Source organism: Lactuca serriola, chromosome 6 (assembly GCF_051521515.1).
Source record: "Lactuca serriola cultivar US96UC23 chromosome 6, Lser_US96UC23_V15, whole genome shotgun sequence".
In the NCBI taxonomy this organism is placed as follows: Eukaryota; Viridiplantae; Streptophyta; class Magnoliopsida; order Asterales; family Asteraceae; genus Lactuca; species Lactuca serriola.
Window position 1 is genome coordinate 96,681,193 of NC_136413.1, and position 22,665 is coordinate 96,703,857.

The 22,665-nt window shown below is 41.4% G+C and overlaps 1 protein-coding gene across 1 annotated transcript; it reads right to left on the reverse strand.

The window, feature by feature from the left end:
• Positions 1-20,128: 20,128 nt before the first annotated feature.
• On the reverse strand, positions 20,129-22,463 carry BAM1 (beta-amylase 1). Its single transcript, XM_079004242.1, has 4 exons — positions 21,720-22,463; positions 21,337-21,547; positions 21,121-21,231; positions 20,129-21,032 (listed from the first exon to the last, which is right to left on the reverse strand). The coding sequence occupies exons 1-4, from the start codon at positions 22,319-22,321 to the stop codon at positions 20,241-20,243; spliced, it is 1,716 nt and encodes a 571-aa protein (XP_078860368.1). The 5' UTR covers positions 22,322-22,463; the 3' UTR covers positions 20,129-20,240.
• Positions 22,464-22,665: the final 202 nt, after the last annotated feature.

Consider the following 22,665-nt stretch of genomic DNA (forward strand, 5'->3'; position numbering starts at 1 on the left):
GGCAGGAAGGGAGAGGAAGTTCTTGTTTAAGTTGGAGTTCAGAGGATACTCAAGTCAAGTGGAGATTATTAAATGTGATTTGAGCATTTGGAGCATTTTCATGTAGCATTTGGAGCACTTAGAACTCAATAGAGCACTTAGGGTTTATGGAGCATGTGAGAAAGGAATGGATCATCTGAGAAGGGAATAAATCATATGACAAAGGAACAAATCAAGTGCCAAAGGAATGGATCATTTAAAAGGGGGTTTGGAGCAACTTGGAGCATTTTGAGAAACTTGGGCCAACATGTTGCATCATCCATGTTTGCGACAAGAGGTTGGATGTTACACAATCCATATGCATGTTGCGCCAAATGTAGGGATGTTGCACCATCATGATAGAAGTTGTGCCATAAGGAAGGGTGTTGTGCCATTCAAGTTGAAGTTGGGGAAAGTGGAAGGAAGTTGCGCCATGAAGGTGGATATTGCGCCAGGTAGAAGGATCTTGCACTAAATAGGAAGATGTTGTGCCATCCTGAAAGATCTTGTACCACCTTGGAAGGATGTTTCACCATCCTTACACAAGATGAGCAACATCATACATGTTGTGCCATCTTGGTTCCTTTATAAGCCATGATATCCCTGATGAGCCATGTATGCTATGAAGTCCCCTATGATGCTCAGAAGTTGGTGATTCTCAAGGAATACACCATGTTGTGCCACCATGATGAATGTTGGCTAACTAGTGTTCATGATGCACCACTTGTGCATCATGATGCTCCACGATGGCATAAGGTGCTCTATCATGTATGTTGCTAATACTCATGTGCTATATGTCATGGATTGTAACGAAGTAAATTTCAAAACAATTTTTCACATTTTAAAAACACACTTTCATTCATAATTGTTATAAAAATGTCATTGTATCACATAACAATCCATCACATCACATCCCAAGATCATAATATGTAAAACTCCTCATGTGTGTGTACTGATCAAGCCGGCACCTTCCCGCGATCCTCACTGGTACCTGAAACACATAACACAACACTATAAGCATAAATGCTTAGTGAGTTCCCCAAAATACCACATACAACACATACGCCTTTCCATGCCATAACTCTGTGGAACCTTCCGGTCCAAGTGTCTTAGGGGACTTCCGTCCCAAATCCCGGTAGACCTTCCGGTCCTACCCGTATCGACCTTCTGGTCCATACCTCCTGACCTTCCGGTCCATGTCATCTTGACCTTCCGGTCCATATCATCTTGACCTTCCGGTCCTTATCATACATAGCATACATAACACATACATATCACATATCAGCATATAGCACATATATCTCATAGCATATAAGACCTTCCGGTCAGACATCGGTACCCTTCCAGGTACAGTATAGTGATAAGACTCACCTCGGATATCTCAGATCGTCTTGCACTCGAACACACTGGTCTAGCCCCTGCCTAAACACATAACAATACTCTCAAATAAATAATGGCTCTCAAAGGCTAGATTAAATCCACTCTACAAATTCCACAGAAGGGTAAAAGACCATTTTACCCTTGCCTGACCCAAAAGTCCAAAGGTTGAGCAAAACCCTAAAAGTCAACGGAAGTCAACAGGAGGCAGTACGCGGCGCATACCTTCTCCATATGTGGGGCGTACGCCGGCGAACCACAATCGGAGTCTCAACCCCTTACGTTGCGCATAATGAGAGTTACGCCCATCGTAAGTCTCAGTTTCAGCCTTTCCTTGGATTTTGTTCTTAAACGGTTAAGACACTCCTTCAACTTCTAGATCTGACTCTCCTTAAGCCTCTTATCTGTCACAACTAGGAAATTTTGATGCCTTGTAACTACAAAAATTATGTTAACTATAAACCAACAATGTGAAAGCATGTATGATGCTTATTCAATAACAACAAAACTTCCATCAAACTCTTTATAAGAGCACATCAAATAGTCGACAAAAGTTTGGAAGCCCTAAAAATCTCGGGTTAAGTCCATTTTGGACTAGGATTTCCTTATTGGATCTAATGGACCAATTAGCTTCCAATTTAATTATCTTGAACATCAAACTCTCAAATGGGCCCTAATTGGACCCATATACATGAAACTTAATATTTTAGGCCTTATAAGCCTAAAATAAACTAGCTTAGCTTTAATGGGCCTTATTGGGTCACAACCAATTTAATTTAGCCCTAATAGGTCATAAAAATGATGCTTTGATTTTTATTGGGCCAAAAATCATCTAAGTAAAGCACAAGATGGGCCTAAGGGAAAAAGCCAAATTTTCTTCCTTTTCCCCTCTCCATTCTCGGCCCAACAACCCAAAGGAGGAAGGGTTGACTTTTCATTTGTCACCTCACTAATATTTGATGGGTTTCCATGCAAAAGATCCCATGCTTCCAAGTAACCATCTTATCAACCATCTCTCTTCTCCTCTCTCTTTTTCTCTCGGCCGAAACAACACAAACACACACACACACACACATTTCACTCAAACTCTCTCTCAAAGAAACTCTCTCCATCCTTCATAAAAATTTCGAGATTTAGAGCTTGATAAGGAGATTCTTCCACAAAAATCATCATCCAAGGTAAGTTTATGTTTAGATATATGATCTAGCTACTTCATTTCATCAAAAATCTCTTCTAAATCTATTCAAACTTGTGATCTTGCATCTTAGAAGCCTCTAAATTCGAGATCTTCCAAGAAGACTTGCTAGGATCGAAACTTTCTTCATTTCTCTCTTCAAAACCGAAACCACAACTCAAGGTGAGCTTCATACCCCTCTCTTTTCGGTTTTCATGTGTTTTATGGGGGAGAATACAATAAAATGTGTAGATCTATGTGTATGTGTATACTATGTGTGATTTTATGCATGTATGTGTATTTTTATGTGTTTTTGTGATAAACATGTAACTAAAAAGGGGTGATACTCGAGATCTATGATATGAGAAAGGAAACAAACATGATCTAAGTTATTGTACACTAAAAAATTCAAGAATAATAGCTTATGAGATTATGATAAACATATTTCAACTTAAAAACCCATTTTTGGGCTTAAAATGTCAAATATTCAAAACTAGGGTTAAAAATGGCCAAGTCACGGTTTCTTAAGGGCCAAAAGAGTCAAAACAGTTTCCATAATTGTTTTTCTGAATAATAAAATTTTCAAAGGATTTGAAATGTAAATTTTTAGCTTAATGGGCTAATTTTGGGCTTTTTGGCCCAATAAGCCCAAAATTGCGAAAAATGACAATTTAAGGGGCTGAAATGAAACTTTCTTCAAAACAGAGGATAAATAGTGTAATAAAACTATTTCAAGGGTTAAAATGCTTTTCACTACCAAAAAAGGATAAAAAATGTAAAGTTTTTGGATTTTGGGCCAAAACTGTAAGAGTTGCGAAAAATAGGGTTTTAACCGAGAAATACCATTCTGGAAGGGCTGAATCTGTTAACAAAATAAATTTTGAGTTAAGACTATCTTTTCAACAAATTTATGATGCAAAAGTGTCAAGAAAATGTTTTAAGGACTAAAAATGAAATTCTTTTATATAAAGGACTAAAATTATTATTTTTATAAAAAGAAAGGTAGTAAAAAGGTCAAACTTCTACTTTTAAACCAATTAATTCATTAAGTCGAAATACAAAACCACGACTACCGACAAACGGAAAACGAATACATGTTTAACTCCAAATATCGTGATACATGAATCAATCGGTCTCGAATCGATACAAAATAACAAACGTTAAATCAAACCCTTCAATAGATACGCGATACCTACGATGAGAAAACTTACAAACTTTGGGCTTGAGAGTTTCAAATCATGCCTGTTGGATCTTGCAAGTCCATCAAAATGATCTCTGGGCCCAAAGGGATAACGCTTATATGTTATTGGGCCTCCTACGACCCAATTCCGTGTAAAAGGACTTTCAATAGCTTTTATGTGCTATTGGGCCCTAGTGGCCCATTAGTAAGGCTATTAAGGTCAAAGTAATCAAATGCGAGTTGGACCATCATGTCTTTCGCATCCCCAACAGCCTAAGGTACTTACAATAGTAGCAGGACATAGTGCTCCTCTTCTCTTCGTTCGCTAAGGCTTATGAGAAATCAAGTAGACGGAATTAGGACAATATTCAAGGTGGAGTAATCAATATTCATTCGATATGAAAATACAAAAATTAGTAATCATGAATACCTTTCGACATCGGAAAACATCGGGTTTTCCGGGGAATTCAATACTACTCGCTCGAAATTTCTATAACTATAATACAAAATACCCTTCATATATATGTTTTTGAAATCATTCATGCATCAACTTATGGATCTTCACGCTTTGATAAACAAAAGTCTTTTAAAAAAATATCGGATTTTCTGGGTTTTACAAACTACACAAATCATTTTTTCACAACATTGCTTATGAACTCACCAACATTTCATATGTTGATGTTTTTCCAAAATGACTTGTATTCTCAGGTAACAGGTAAGCGGAAGGGTAATATGAAGTAATGTTAGGATGTTATGTTGGTGAAAACACTCAAACAATTTATGTTATGAATGTGTAATGTTAAAACAATGTACTTGATGTGAACAATTCCAGTTGTAATATATTGATGCATGGTGATGTTTATGTTATGGTTCATGTATATTCATTGTGATGATATTCAATTAAAGTCACGCGAGCCCTCAAATGTTTCCGCTGTCTGGTTCGGGGGTGTGACATTATCCCATAAAGTCGGAACCTTTAAGGTTCGGGGGAGTGACATTATCCCATAAACACTCTAACACCTTTCCTTTTTCCTACAAAGGTCTATATCTCATGCATGGCTCAATATGTACGTCCAAGATTGCATTTTTATGAACATACAACTCATATAGTCCTGACATAGGATAGATCTAGGCCAATGGAGACCATTTTCTCATAAAGTCTCCATCTTGGGACCAACAACCCTAGAAATTGGTCCAAGAAGCACACAACACAAAAGACAAGGCAAGTTTTGAGCTTTTTACCTCAGGAAGAAGCTCCAACCTCTGAAAAGCTCGGATCTACTCTTTCCCACAAACTTATAGCTTCCAAAATGGACTCTTCTTCTCTTTCGCCACCTTGAAATGACACTTAGAAGCTTAGAACACCAACACACTAGCTAGAAATGAAGGAGGACTCTCTATTAGGGTTTCACTCTCTGGAATGGAGGCTGAGGTCAAGGCCATATCATTCCTTATATAGTGCACAAGCCCCAAATTAGGGTTTACACCTGGGCTTGCTACGCCCAGCGTAACCCTAGGTACGCCCAACGTACCCAGGCGAGTCCGCATCCAAATTAAGCGCGCGAGTACGCGCAATGTACTCCTTAGTATGTCTAGCATACTCACTACCCTAACATTTTACTTAAGGGACTTAACTTGACCACTTGGAAAAAGGAGAAGGGTTAAATAGCTTTACGTGAATTTCGGGATGTTACAATTCTCCCCCACTAGAACCAGACTTCGCCCTCGAAGTCTCATGTCGAAAACAACTCTGGATGCTTCTCCCGCATCTCCGACTTCGGCTCCCAAGTCAGCTCGGACCCCCTCTAATGCTGCCACTGGAGCTAAACCAAGGGCACCTCCTTGTTCCTCAGAACCTTGATCTTCCGATCCAAGATTGCGATCGGCCTCTCAACATAATTCAGACTCGCGTCCACCTGGATATCCTCCAACGGTACCACTGCCGACTCATCGGCTATACACTTCCTCAGCTAAGACACGTGGAAGGTATCATGAATCTGGCTCAACTCTGCAGGTAGCTCCAAACGATATGCTACTTTACCCACCCTCGCGATCACCCTAAACGGCTCAATATACCAGGGCCCCAGCTTGCCCCTCTTCCAGAATCGAATCACTCCTTTCCAAGGAGACACTTCCAGGAGTACAAAATCCCCGACCTGAAACTCGAGCTCGGATCGTCGCCTATCCGCGTAACTTTTCTGGCAACTCTGAGCTGTCAACAACCTCTGCCTGACCTGCTGTATCTGCTCTGTCGTCTGAAGCACTATCTCAGTGTTGCCCATCACTCGCTGCCCTACCTCTCCCCAGCAGATGGGAGTCCGACACCTCCTCCCATACAACAACTCAAAGGGAGGCATACCAATGCTCGAATGGTGGCTATTGTTATAAGAAAACTCAGCTCAACTCCCTCCGAAGTCCAACACACATGCCCAAAGCATGTCTTCGAGCGTCTGAATCGTCTGCTCACTCTGTCCGTCCGTCTATGGGTGGTAAGAGGTACTGAAATGCAGCCTCGTGCCTAACTCCTCGTGGAACTTCTTCCAGAACCTGGAAGTAAGACGTACATCCCGATCTGATACAATCGAGATCGACACTCCATGCCACGATACCACCTCCCTCATATACAACTCTGTTAGCCTCTCAGCAGAAGAGCTCTCACCGATAGCAAGAAAGTGAGCGCTCTTCGTCAGCCGGTCAACGTTCACCCAAATCACGTCGACACCCCTCGCGGTCCTCGGCAACTTGGTGATGAAATCGATAGAAATATGTTCCCACTTTCCATTGGGGAATCTCAAATGGCTGCAACATGTCATGCGGTCGCTGGTGCTCGGCCTTAACCCTGCAACAGGTTAAGCACCTCTCAACAAACCATGCTACATCCCTCTTCATACATGGCCACAAATACTCCTTCTTCAAATCCAAATACATCTTAGTGGCCCCGAGATGGATAGAAAATCTCGATCTATGTGCCTCCTCCATCAAGGTGATGCGCGTCCCGCCTGCATACGACACCCAAATCCGACCCTGAAGGGTCATCAGCCTGTGACTATCGGTAATGAACTCCGGCACCTGCCCAATCACCCGCTCTCTCTTACGGTTCTCTAGTCTCACGGCCTCTGCCTGGGCCTCCTGAATGGTGTCCAACACCGGAGTCATCACTTTCAACCGCATACAAATATCTCGAATCGGGACGCTCTCCGCCCTACGGCTCAGGGCATCAGCTACGACATTAGCCTTGCATGGGTGGTACAGGATCTCACAATCATAATCCTTTACCACATCCAGCCATCTCCTCCGGCGCATATTCAAATTGGGTTGGTCCATCAAATACTTCAAACTCTTGTGGTCCGTGTAGATGGTACACCGAACCCCATACAAATAGTGACGCCAGATCTTGAGGGCGAACACCACTGCCCCCAACTCCAACTCGTGGGTGGGATACCTCGTCTCATGAGGCTTCAGCTGCCTCGACGCATGCGCTGTCACATGCCCCCTCTGCATAAGTACTGCACCCAACCTCGATATCGATGTGTCACAATACACCACAAAATCCTCCATCCCTTCCGGGAGGGCTAGCACCGGGGCTTCGCACAATCTATGGCGAAGTGTATCAAACGAGGTCTATTGCTCCAGACCCCTTAAAAAAGCAACACCCTTTCGGGTCAACCTGGTGAGAGGCACGACGATCTTGGAGAAATCCCTGATAATCTCTGATAATAGCCGGCCAATCCTAGAAAACTTCTAATCTCGGTGAGTGATCTCGGCACCTCCCATCTCATAACCGCCTCAATCTTGGCCGAATTGACCAATATCCCATCCTGGTTAACGAGGTGTCCCAAGAACTGGACCTCTCGTAACCAAAAATCACACTTAGTGAATTTGGTGAAAAGCCCCTCCGATCTTAATACCTCGAGAATCTCTCTTAGATGCTCCTTGTGCTGCTCTCTAGATCTCAAGTACACCAAAATATCATCAATGAACACGATCACCGACTGATCCAGCATCGGCCTGCACACCCTGTTCATGAGATCCATGAACGTTGTCGGTGCATTAGTGAGCCCAAAAGGCATCACCACGAACTCGTAATGCCCATAACGAGTTCTGAACGCTGTCTTCTGGATATCTTCATCCCGAACCCTCATCTGATAATATCCTGACCTCAAGTCTATCTTAGAGAACCAAGACGCCCCTTGCAACTGATTGAACATATCATCGATCCTCGGTAACGGATAACGGTTCTTGACCGTCAACTTGTTCAACTCCCGGTAATCAATGCACATCCGGTGTGAACCATCCTTTTTCTTGACAAAAAGGATCGACGCTCCCCAAGGTGAGCTACTCGGTCTAATAAACCCTTTCCCCAGCAACTCCTATAGCTGCGAGGATAACTCCTGCATCTCTGGAGGCGCAAGGCAATAAGGCACCTTGGCGATAGGCGCTACCCCAGGAACCAAATTGATACAGAACTTTACTTGCCTCTCGGGAGGCACACTCGGCAATTCCTCAGGAAAAACATTCGGGAACTCGCACACGATCGGAACCTCATCAATAAAACTTGGCCTCTCAGCAGCCACTCGTGTGTCCATCACATAGGCTACGAACCCGCTGCAGCCCTGCTGCAAACTCTGTCTCGCTCTGGCAGCCGAACAAAACGTTGACCCACATCGGGTACCCTCGCCGTACACCATAAGTACTCCCCCACTAGGGTCTCGTATCGTCACCAACTGACGCTCGCAGTCTTTAACAACTCCAAATAGGCTCAACCAATCCATGCCCACTATGACACATACGTCCCCCATCGCAATCGGGACCAGATCTATCGGGAACTCCACACCGAAGATCTCAAGTATACATCCTCGAATCACATCCGTGGCATACACCGCTCGCTTGTCAGCTATAGAAACTCACAGAGGTCGATTCAACGCCTCTCGTCGGATACTAATGTGATGATTAAATGCCAAGGAAACAAATGAGCGACTCGCACCCGAGTCAAATAACACCAAAGAAGGTACATAATTCACAAGAAAAGTACCTACGCATATCATAATATAAGCACAACACCTCAAACTCAACATAAATAAATGAAAGAATACATACCAACCACGACATCGGGTGCTGCACGGACCTCCTCTGCTGTCAACTGGAAGGCTCTCCCATGAGCCTTCGGTGCCTCGGCCTTCACCAGCCGAACCTCAGAAGCGCGCACGACGGCAGGGGAAGATCGCTGTTGTGCTCCCTGTGCTGTCCCCCGCAGCTGCGGATACTCGGCCTTCCAATGAAAGCAAACCATGAATCCCTTGGGGCAGTCCTTGGCTATATGCCCCTCCTTGCCATATTTGTAGCAAGCACCTGATCGACAAACCCCATCGTGTCCCTTGTCGCACTTTCCGCAAGTGTGGCCCTTCTGGCCTCCAGATCTCAAACCGGCGGGCTTTGCCCGTTTGGCTGCCGGTTGAGACTGTGTCGGCCGCCTATCCATCCCCTGAGACTCGGCCTCCTCCCTAGCCTGAGTCTCCAACTCAATCTCCCTCTTTCGGGTATTTGCCTGAAGCTCAGCAAATGTCCGGTAAGCCGAGTTCGATACGAACTCCCGAATGTCCCTCCTCATAATGCTCAAATATCGGCTCATGCGTGCTTGCTTGGTAGACACTTTCTCAGGGCAGAACATCGCCCTCTCATGAAACTTCCTGGTAATCACAGTAACCGAATCAGTACCCTGCTTGAGGAACAAGAACTCCTGAGCCAACCGCTCCCTCTACACTGGGGGAACATACTCGTCTCTCAACATGGTGGTGAACCTCTTCCAGGTCACATCCGGAATCTCTGCAAGAGTGAAGCTCGCCGTCATGAACTTCTACCAGTCCTTCGCTCTTGAGCGAAGCTAGTTTAGCGCGAACCGTACCCTCAGATGCTCTGGCCATAAGCATCCCTCGATATCAGAAATCCACCTCATCGCAGCGATCGGGTCCTGCGTCCCATCAAACTCTGGTGGCTTCGTGTTGCTGAACTCTCGAAACAACAACAAGTCACCTCCTTGAGGCCTGGCAGCAGCAATAGCTGCAGTAGCTGCAACAGACACAGCCTCAGTCACTACTGCGTACCGCTCATCAAAGATCTCAATCAATGTGGTCTTAATAGACCCAAACATCTCTTGAATCTCGGCTCGGATAGCAGCAACCACCTCCTCATGAATCAACCTGCGGATCTCCTCCTCGCTAAAACCACTGCTCTCAGGTGTGTGGCGTGTCCCAACCATGATGTCTCTCTGAAATACAACATAAAATATCATATACCCGCTCGATCATACTCGCACTCGATAACACATCCCTACTTGTTCCCTAGTACCCTAAGGATTCTTACTTGGATTGCGCACTAATACGATGTCTTTAGTAGTACGGGCCCTTATACTACCGCCCATACCGCATTAGTATTCACCCCAAGTCCTCCTCCTTGGATCCCAGATCACAAGTACTCTACACTTCGCTAGCATAGACTACCCTTCGGTAGATCTCTCATAAGCTCATCACTGCTATCTACTCACTCTCAAGCAGTATAAATCTTCCTAGGCTAAGGCATCACAAATTAGGCCACTCTAGTCCAAATATGAATACCTAGCCTACTCTAGCATGCATATCATATCATAACCTATCTCATAACACATAATATAAGGGTATTTTGGGAAATCACCGTTCGGGTGCTGACTGATCGTACACACTGCTCTGTTCTGCCTTTTCCAAAATCCTTTACTCACTTAGAAAAATTGTTTATTTATGAAAAACTTTCTCAAATCCTCAGTTTGAGTTCAAATACATCCGAAGTTGCACCCGAATCCCTCAAACCAAGGCTCTGATATCAACTTGTAACGACGTAAATTTCAAAACAATTTTTCACATTTTAAAAACACACTTTCATTCATAATTGTTATAAAAATGTCATTGTATCACATAACAATCCATCACATCACATCCCAAGATCATAATATGTAAAACTCCTCATGTGTGTGTACTGATCAAGCTGGCGCCTTCCCGCGATCCTCACTGGTACCTGAAACACATAACACAACACTATAAGCATAAATGCTTAGTGAGTTCCCCAAAATACCACATACAACACATACGCCTTTCCATGCCATAACTCTGTGGAACCTTTCGGTCCAAGTGTCTCAGGGGACTTCTGTCCCGAATCCTGGTAGACCTTCTGGTCCTACCCGTATCGACCTTCCGGTCCATGTCATGTTGACCTTCCGGTCCATATCATCTTGACCTTCCGGTCCTTATCATACATAGCATACATAACACATACATATCACATATCAACATATAACACATATATCTCATAGCATATAAGACCTTCCGATCACACATAGGTACCCTTCCAGGTACAGTATAGTGAGAAGACTCACCTCGGATATCTCGGATCGTCTCGCACTCGAACACACTGGTCTAGCCCCTACCTAAACACATAACAATACTCTCAAATAAATAATGGCTCTCAAAGGCTAGATTAAATCCACTCTACAAATTCCACAGAAGGGTAAAAGACCATTTTACCCCTCCCTGACCCAAAAGTCCAAAGGTTGACCAAAACTTTAAAAGTCAACGGAAGTCAACAGGAGGCAGTATGTGGCGCGTACCTTCTCTATACGCGGGGCGTACGCCGGTGAACCACAATCGGGGTCTCAACCCCTTACGTTGCGCGTACTGAGAGTTACGCCCAACGTAAGTCTCAGTTTCAGCCTTTCCTTGGATTTTGGTCTTAAAGGGTTAAGACACTCCTTCAACTTCTAGATTTGACTCTCCTTAAGCCTCTTATCCCATAAAGTCGAAACCTTTAAGCCTTTGCATGGTTGTAAAGGTCCCTACACCCTCTAACACCTTTCCTTTTTCCTTCAAAGGTCTAGATCTCATGCATGGCTCAATATTTACGTCCAAGATTGCATTTTTATAAACATACAACTCATATAGTCCTGACATATGATAGATCTAGGCCAATGGAGACCATTTGCTCATAAAGTCTCCATCTTGGGACCAAAAACCCTATAAATTGGTCCAAGAAGCACACAACACAGAAGACAAGGCAAGTTTTGAGCTTTTTACCCCAGGAAGAAGCTCCAACCTCTAAAAAGCTTGGATCTACTCTTTCCCACAAACTTCTAGCTTCCAAAATGGCCTCTTCTTCTCTTCCACCACCTTGAAATGACACTTAGAAGCTTAGAACACCAACACACTAGCTAGAAACGAAGGATGACTCTCTATTAGGGTTTCACTCTCTGGAATGGAGGCTGAGGTCAAATCCATATCATTCCTTATATAGTGCACAAGCCCCAAATTAGGGTTTACACATGGGCTCGCTACGCCCAGCGTAACCCTAGGTACGCCTAGTGTACCCAGGCGAGTTCGCGTCCAAATTAAGCATGCAAGTACGCACAACGTACTCCTCAGTATGCCCAACGTACTCACTAGCCTAACATTTTACTTAAGGGACTTAACTTGACAACTTGGGAAAAGGAGAAGGGTTAAATAGCTTTACCTGAATTTCGAGATGTTACATGGATGAATGTTCCAGATTCAACTGCATGACGAAATGTGATTGGTTGTCACCATCATGATAGGTCTAATCCCTCAAGTGTAAATAGGGATTTATGCTAAGTCATTTGGTGTGTCTTGTCTTTGTATCCTTAGTGAGTAGGACGAATCTCTGTTGTTTGTAACTGTAATATCTATTTGCGAACTCTATGAATTAAGAATACTTCCCTCCTTCCCGTGGACTTAGGTCACATTGACCGTACCACATAAATATTGTGTCTTTGTGTGCTTTTGGTTTTGTGTGTTATCTACATTACTTCCTAACAAGGGTAATTAGAACTTGGCAAGTGGCATCAGATTTGTTCTGAGTCTTGACAAGTATCGTCTGCTTACTATATATATATATATATATATATATATATATATATATATATATATATATATATATATATATATATATATATAGAGAGAGAGAGAGAGAGAGAGAGAGAAATAGTCTTGGAAGAGGGATGTGGGTAGGTAGGGTTTGTATTTTGTTCTTACGTTGTATTTTAATTAAATAAATAATAAAGTAAATAAAAAGAAAAGGAAAAAAATAGAAAGGAAAAAAATATCATTTCAAACACATTCAACAATGAAATTGACCAAAAACATAAAAAAAATTATTTTGGACCAATGGTGCAACTCCAAAATATTTTGAACCAAAGTCCCAATTTTTGACAATCCACAAGGACTAAATTTGCAATTTTTTTTGTATAACTAATTAAATAAAACATGGTGATATATAGGGTTCTAGATTAAGGAAATTAATAGTAAACTAATTACCAAATATATGGATAATTATCTTATGACTAGATATTTATTTTTTAAGGGTTTAAATCCTTCCCTTCCTAGGCCGAAATTAAGTGAGTTTTTCATAAACCCTAGCCTAAAATTCGGCAGCCTCCTCTCATTCTCGAAACCCTAAGAAAGCCCGTAGGTTGCGACGTGACCATCAGAAGGTCATGACATGACATTGTTGTTGTTTGGTTTTTCTGCATTGCGTTCATGGTGTTCGTTGATTGGGGTGTTGTTAGAAGTTGTAGATCTGCTCCTTAGGTGCGCCTACGAAAGAGGAGTCATATGTAGGGCTCTTAACACTAATTATTCAATCAATTCAAAAAGGTTTTAATCATCTACAAAAGGAATGTTTTGTTTTTCCTTCTCTTTAGTTTAGTTTCTTTAGATTTGTTGAGCATAGATCCAGTGGATGGATTATGAGGTTATTATTATTATGTTTAGTTGCTTCTGCCGTACAACTTTGTGGCCTTTAAGAACCCTCATAAACCAACAACTTTGATCCATGATGTAGTAGTGTTAGTGATTATATGGATGCATTAAAACATGTGTAATTAAGTTTAGCAAGTAACCTAATATTTTAAAACCATTAAAATGGTATTTGAGGTATTAAAAGCACATTTAACCAAGTAGGTTGTTGTTTTTGGCATTTCTGGTTATGAGTCGCCATGTACACGAGTTGTGGAATTTCATTTGTAAATCAAACAGGGTGTGTACTCTTCTGTCTCCAAACCTTAAGAACCCTAATAATTGATTTTTGGGCATTTGGAAGGCATTTAATCACATCTATTGATGCCTTGGGGGTAAGAAATTTATGTTTAAGGATTTAGAAGAGTTAATTAAGTGTAGTAACCTAATTAGCATATCATTGAGTGGATTTAATTATATGTCTTGTTATTCTTATATAGGTGTTCAACATTGATTATGTATCTTATAATGATGGTAATATAGGTATTCCATATTCCTTATACTTTTCTTGGTGTTGGGGGTTCTAGTGGAGAATATCGAGATGTTGGATCTTCATACGGGGTATAGAGCTACAAAATTCCCTTTTACTTATTTGGGAATGTCGATTGGTCGGACGATGGCTCACCTAGCAAGTTGGGGAAAAGTTGTTGATAATTCAAGAAAAAATTGTCTACTTGGAAGATAAAGATGTTATAGGTTGGTAGTTGTTTTACTCTTATTAAATCTGTTTTGGTTAGTCTACCTACGTATTATATGTCATTATTCAAAATGTGGGTAGTTTTGTGTAGATTTTTGGAATCCACTCGTTCTAGATTTTTTGTTTTGGAAGGGGGAAGATAATCTAAAGAAGATTAGTTGGATCAAGTGGGATAGGGTGATGTCAGTGATGTCTACATTTGAGAATGATGGACTGGGAGTGAGTACTTTTGAAAAAATGAAGATGAATGTTCTTTTCAAATGATATGAATTTGTGGGTCAAGGCTGTCAAAGCTATTCACGGTTCACATGGGTGTTTAGATGTACCAAAGTCAACGGTTATGGGGACTTGGGTTAATATTATTCAAGATTATATCTGGTTAAATAAAAAGGTATTATTATGCATTTTTTTGCAAAAGAGGGTGGGGGATTGTGGTAACACCTATTTTTAGGAAGAGGCTTAGCTAGGAAGTGTGAAAGTGAGGAGTTGGTTTGACAGACTTTATGTGTTGGAATTGGACAAAGATTTTTCGTGCGAGATAGATGGATGTATAGGAGTTGGAGAAGGTCGATCAGATCAGAGGGGATGTTGAACTTAACCGACTAACTACGTTGTAACCTTCTGTAGTTCGGTTGCCAATCCGAATGATGCGGATAAGTGGCTGTGTATATTGGATAATTATGATTGGTTTTGTGTTAGTAGCACTCGACATCATATAGATGAGGTTTTCTTAGAAGTTGGAGTTGTTGAGACGAGATGGATCAAGTGGATACCTACCAAAGTCAATAGTATAGCTTGGAGATTGTGACAACCCAAGTTGTCCCGTTACATTTCCCCATTACCGTTAACGGAATATTCCAGTTTATAAAAGTTCCGTTAATTAGAGGTCGTCAATTTAATAAACATTCCATTTGTTTACACCTATTATGCCGTTAAGTCATGATAAAAGAAAATAAAAACACATAACACACACTTCCATTTAATTGGAAAAAGTTAGTTTTTATTATTACGACCACTAAATCGGGTGCGACCAAAAGCCCCGTCTAACGGCAGTATTGGGTAGAATTCCACTGAGCTCCAACTCCCACCCATATATATAGGGGAGTAAACTCCATTTGGAGCTTTTCCACCCTCTCTCTCTATACTCTCTCTCTAGACTCGTTTTCGCCCCGAATCCGCAACCAAACGTTTCCAAATCGTAAGTCCACTTACCCTAGCTTATTCTAAACATATTGATTCATGTTTATAGCTTAGAAATCGATCATAGAAGCTGTGAAAGAGGAGTTTACGGCCTAAGCTCCTCCTTAGGCCGTAAACCCCTAAATAAAGGCCAAAATGACCCCCAAAAGTCCCTAAAAGCTTGGAAATAAATAGAGGCATTAGCCTAGGAGTGTTTGCACATTTAAAACAATCAAATTTGGGCATAAAAGAGAGTTTATGGCCCAAGCACATGCTTAGGCCGTAAAAACCTCTAAACCTTGTCAAAATGTCTCCAAAACACTCCCAAACCACCCTAGGACTTAATACATAAATTATGGGCTTATCCTTTTGGGCTTAGATCAATTAAACATATGGAATTGGAGGATTAAAAGGAGTTTATGGCCCATACATGTGTCAAGGCCGTAAACTCCCCAAACCAAGCCAAAATGTTGGTTTTTGTCCCCCAAATGGCCTTAGACTATTTTTATAAAATGCTAGGAATGATTTAAGGGCTTAAACTCCAAGAGTTGTGGGTGTATGAGAGTTCACGGCCCAGCCATAGAGCTTACGGCCATAAACTCTCAAAGATTGGTCATTTGGACCATAAACTCTAAAGGAGAGCACTCTTGGAACCCCAAACACCCCTATAGCCTTGAATAAATTACTAGAAGTGATATAAGGGCTTGAAACTTCACAAAACTCAAGGAATGAGAGTTTACGGCCGTAAACTCTCTTAGGAGTTGTCCCTAGGCCGTAAACTCCAATAAGATGCCTTTAAGGACCTTAAACCCACTCATACTATATAGTTTTGGACCTAGAATAATTCCATGAACAAGTTAGAAGCCTTAAAACACACTAAAACCCCTCACCATGAGTTTACGGCCATAAACTCATGGTAAGTAGTCCCTGGGCCGTAAGCTAGGTGATAAGAGTTTACTCTCGGAGATTAAACTCCATTCCTAAGCCATACACACCTTTAGACGCTACCCGGGACACCCCAAACGCTTAACCAAAGTGTTTTCCGCTCCTTTGAGTGCGTATACTTGTTTAATTAGTATTAATATACTAATTGTATGTGAACATATGTTATCATATGTTAAATAGGTCATTGAGTGTGTTCGAGTCCCTACGTGACACCGAACGCCCCAACGACACCTTCGTCGGACCTACTTATACCAGGTGAGTTCATACCCCTGAATGAACCTTTTAAATGTTTTTTACAAGTTTTATAGGGGGGAATACAAGTTAAACATGCCAGTTATCATATCAATCACATGTGATTGATAACCCACATGCACAAGACTTTACCACTGTATACTGTTTTACCGAGTAGGACACTATAAATGGTTTTTTGAAAGGTTTTCACTTGTTCAAGTTCTTACTTTTACTGCTTTATCAAAGTTTCATTTCAAACTGATTTATGAAAGGTTTCCAAAGAATTTCTAAAGGTTTTAAATCAAACTTATTTCACAAAGGAATACCAAGTCGTGATTTTCTTAAAATATAAAGGTTTTCCAAAGTTACGTCTATGTTTTTATACTTCTACTCGATAACGTTTCCACTTCGAGATACACTTATACTTGATAATGTTTCCACTTCATGATACACTTACACCTGATGGATGCTTATACTTATTCACACTCTTACTTAGTGGTACGATTCTACTTCACTTATACTTGATATCGCCTCTACTTCACTTATACTCGATACGCTCCTACTTCACTTGATGTCGTCTCTACTTCGTGATACGCTTATACTTGTTCGACACTTCTACTTCACTCGTGACCGCTCCTACTTCACTTGTTAGACACTCCTACTTCACAAGAATCACTTCTACTTGATACACACTCAGTCGTAGTTAGATGTATGTTTGTGCTTATATAGGTACATATAAGTAATAATTGAAATACTTAGGAAGGCTCGTCCGCCCTATTTCCTTTTCTTCGTTGAGATGTGGTCTGGTGGGATCGGATGGCCGTCCAAAGGTCGTTTGATTCATTAGTTATATATTATGTATATGAGTATGGACATACAGGAAGTCTCTAGTCAGTTCAGTTAAGAGTCTCTACCTCTAGTCCACGCTTACATTAGAAACACACTACCCACTATTTGGAAGTCTCTACCCACTATTTGGGATGCATCTTCAGGACACGGTCTTCTCCGTCGTCTAGTTGGTAACCAGAATCTCCTGTAGAGAGAGCGGACATTGTGTGTATAGATCTATACGGGATTGACAACCCCACACCCAGACTGCTAGCTACAGTCCCAGCCTACCAAGCCAACGGGTGACAAATGTCACATCTTATAAACGCTTGTAGGGCGTCTGGAACTCTAGTCAGTATGGTTACGAGTATCCCGGGTTACCTTATAATTCATGGCTTTAAGGTAACGGTATTTCGCCAACAATTTACACTGTATGCTGGTATCACTTTTTCAGAGTCACACTGTTCTGACCTTGCAAGACGTATCTTTCATTTGATACTGTCTGGGGTCTGTATTCTCTGTTTGACCTTACAAGACGTATCTTTCATTTGATACTGTCTGGGGTCTGTATTCTCTGTTTTAACCTTACAAGACGTATCTTTCAATTGATACTGTCTGGGGTCTGTATCTCTATTTGTTAGACTGAACCAGGCGTGTCGTTCATTCGATACTTTCCTGGAGTCTATGATTCCTTGCCTTAGTCAACAGTCCTCACTGCTGAGGCATATGTTATTCCCTGATGTCGTTTGCTTTCCTCAATAATCAAATTCGGTATTTTGATAATGATAGCAATTTAGGGAAAATGACTTTTTACCACATAACACTGACCAGTCTTGGTAGAAGGCTGCTTTATTAAAGAAAATATAGGATTTTCTGGAAAGGACTCTAATACACAGTAAACACTTAAACTACTACTTTATAAAGTTATTTGGATAAATGTCACTAAATACTTATGAACTCACCAGCATTTGTAAAAATGCTGATACTCGCTTTTCAAATAACTTGTATTCTCAGGTCAGCAATTAGACAGGTACACCCCCGGAGCTGTTGATGAAGATGGCTTAGTACCTTGCTGTACTTTATATTTATTTGTCTGTATTACTTAATACGTTGTAATGTAAACCATGTAAAATTATTACTATTAATGCAATGTCTTGTTGTACTTTGATTACTATATGCATGTGTTGTGATACTTGACATGACGTCATCCACCCTAGAACGTTTCCGCCGTTCCGGTTTTGGGGTGTGACAGAGATGAATTTTGAATAAACTTCTTACTAACTTTGCTTGCTAGAGACATTGATGTTGAGTTTTCTTTGCACCCCTCTCGCCAATGAGCTGAGGAGAATATGGTTCATTTATTAGTCAAGTGTGAAGTGACGGCTAATACATTGATTGTGATTTTGAGATGGTTAAATTTCCAAATTGTGGTTTCTAATTTTTCAGATTTGATTGCTTTGGTGGATGGTTTGTCGATGTTTAAATGGAAAAGAAAAATGATGGTCACTTTTATCCTTGATATGGGTGCTTTGGTGGTATCGAAACGACACTATCTTTGATCATAATTTATTTCGAATAAGTATGATTCTCATATTAATGATTTAGTAAGTAATAAGCATTACGGGCTTAGAAATAAGTTAGATTGGAACATGAAAACCCCGATTATAAATATCTGTTTTTTTTTTTTTAAAGTGTTGAATATATTATAAAAAAGCCACATATAGCAAGTAGCTATGAGAAGGCAAAAAAAAAAGGAACAAAAACAAACAAGTGCAGGGATTTAAGAGGAGAATAAGAAGGCAAAAAAAAGGAACAAAAACAAACAAGTGCAGGGATTTAAGAGGAGAATGGTGAAACTATCCACTCTTCACTGTTACATATGTTACCATTCCTATACATTTCAACTAGAGATACATCGAAGCATGGTTGTCAAAATCGTGATCCTGATTGTAGGATCGTACGATCCTATCTAGGTATGAAAAACGATCTGGATCGTAAAATGATCGTATTTGGGGTAAGATCGCAGGTAGGATCGTAAGATTGTAGGTAAGATCGTAGGATCGAGATCCGATCCGATCCTACCTTCCTTTAATTTTTTTTTTCAAATGAATTTTTTTTACCACTTTATGTCTTTTACTCTTTACCAATCTACCATTTATCATTTTTTATTGTGACTTATGACTGATATTTTGAAGTTTTTATAACTTTTGAACGAAAAATTAAATGTTTGAAATATTTTTCATGATTAAATATTATAAATTAAAATTATATTCTATTTTGTGGGATCTTAGGATCTCGATCTCGATCTTACGATCCCGATCTTGCAAACCCAAAATCGATCCTAGGTAAGATCCCGATCTTGACAACCTTGCATCAAAGTTTGCAAAATCATTCCTAGGTAAGATCCCGATCTTGACAACCTTACATCGAAGGACTTTATGTTCTCCTCCGCTTTTGAATTTTTTTCTTGCTCTTTGTTCAAAGGGTGGTTGTTGTTGTTGTTTTTTTTTAATCGTTCGGCCGTTAAAAAAAATTTAAGAATAAATTTTAAGAATTTCATGGTTTTGGGAACGAACTGATTCCTTCTGCATCTACGAGGCTCTTGATTTAAATTATAGGGATATTTGCCATGTGACAGACACTGAAAGACAACAGAAAACGTATATGGCTTGTATAAAAACCCACCATTTATTTTTACTTACTAATTACACATCCTCTACAACCATAACACCCTAAAACACTAACGTAATTTTAAAGATATCAAATCTTTAAAAATCCATTTTAATGCATAAGAGCAACAGCAGCTTCCTGCACCAATGGCTCCGTCATGTGCACAAAATGCTCCGCCTCCCTCTCAACCTCCTCCCTACACTTGTCAACATCTCTCCCTTCCTTCATCTTCTTCACAAATCCCACAAACTTCCTCCAATTCTCAGGATGAAATAAATCAGGATTCATCCTCAAATACGTAAAAGCACACATCTCATCATTCTCGGACAACGACGCCGCATTCAAGATCTGTTCATGTGCAAACTCATCATATCTAGGCAAAGCATTTTCTCCGGCGAGTTCCACCCCCGCTTCCCTGGTAGCCATAGCCACCTGTTGCACCAACTTTTCCGGCGAACACTGTGCGTCCTGTGGCTGTTCATGGTCACGCATCTCGATGCATGTGAAATTGAAAACCGCGCCATGGCGGCCAAGCATTTTGGCGATCGGGAGGTAGCCGTCTCGGAAACGGGTGTTGTAGTAGCCGGCCGTGAGCTCCGGCGCGTGGGAGCGTGTCCCGTAGTGCCAGTGGATTCCGGCGACTTTGACAGAGATCTTGACACCTAGGTTTTTGAAAATGGAAGTCGCGGAGGAGACTATTCTTTCTCCGTGGTCTAGTAGCATTTGGGAGTACCAGGAGAGGAAGAAGTCGCCGTACTCGGAGTTCCAGCCACCGGATTCTTTTTTGAAGAAGTTGGTGTCCTCCGGCCAGTTGTTGTACTCTCCGGCGTCTGTTGGGCCGGTGCAGCCCCATTCTGGCTTACCATAGCTCTCAGCTGCAGCTTGTAAGCTACTCAACATATACTGCACCACAAACGTATTGTGTAATTATGTTAACATCGATGTTATTGATAACGAAAATGGCAGCATGTATATGCATCACTATATGTACCTTGTCGTAACACTGAAAGGCTCCGATTCCCGGGAACCTCCATACTCCGTCTTTCTCCGGGTAAGATGGGTATCGAAGCTCTCCGGCTGGACCCATTCCAACTTGAATTTCCTACATGGATTCCAACATTTGGGTACTTCAAAATTTATTTAATAAAATTACTGCCATAAAGCGTTGAGATCACAAATTGGGATATGAATAGATAAGAACAATTACCACGATGGTGTCACCAAGAAGATGACTGAATTTGTCTTTGAAAGCACGCATGTAATCCGAGTAGCACTGAATTGGAGTCCTGCCTTTGAGGCAGGGGATGGTGTCGCAACCAAGGGAAAGATATTCATTGTTTCTTCTTCCCCATTGATCTGTGTACGCAAGATCAGGGTCATTGTTGATCTCCTCTAACACCCACTTTGGAAGAGGAATCCTGAAGAAAAATTCATCAATAATCAGTTTACAATTTCAAAACAAGCAAACACAGTTTCCAATTGGCTTTTTTGTTTAGATAAGTAATGGTTACTGACGTGAACGTTACTACCACGTGTAACGTATGAGAAATGAAAGAAAGCAACGAAAGGAAGGAGAGAAAATGGACTTACGTGCAGGAATCACCGACGTTTCCGCCGCATTGATGGAAGGACATGACCGCCTGTACCTTTAGCCCATGCTTTTTGGCCATCTCTAACAGCTCCGCATAACCGCCCCAATTATACTCTCCGGGCGCCTCCCTCTCCACCAATCCCCACCACACATCCATCATTATCCCTTCAACTCCGGCGCTCTTCAACGCCTGTAAACTCGCATTCATCGCCTTCCTCCTATTCACTCCGTTCCCCATCGTAACACTATCTAACGGCATCATTACATAAACCGGAACCCCCTTCCCTTTACCTCCAACGCCACCACTTCGATGCTCTCTCACCACCACCTCCTCCGTCGGAGCTTCCATTAACGCTTGGCACGCCACCGACAGATCCGCTCTCATTCCGCCTCTCACCGGACTCATCGGTGGAGACGGCGATAACCTGTCCATCTCCGCCCCTTGTTTCTGTACCGATACACGGATATTCGCCGGTTGAGATCTCCATACAGCGGACGCACTGACTGCAGCTGTTGTTGACTCTCCTCCCGCCGTGTGACCTGAATCGGTTGAGATTGGAGTCCCAGACAAAGCTCCGATCTGATTTAAACTCATCGCCATTAAATATATCGTTGAGTTTCCACAATAGTTGCGAAATCAGAGTCGAAAAACAAAATAAACCTTCGATTATGTTAAAAGATGCTTATAATTATACAAGTAAACCTTATAATGGCAATAATTTCTCCAAATTGTTACTAGTAATGAGACTTTTGTGAGAGATTCGATGAAAAGGGGAAGTGCCGGAGTTAAGCGTTATATATAGGGCGACTTCGAGATTCAACAAGGATTACGTGAACAAAGTTTTACGATTAAAAAAAGATAAACAGATAATCTTTGATAAGCCTTTAAGTATGTGACACGTGTAAAGGAAAAACACGTGGAAATGTATGGGCCACGGCGGGGGC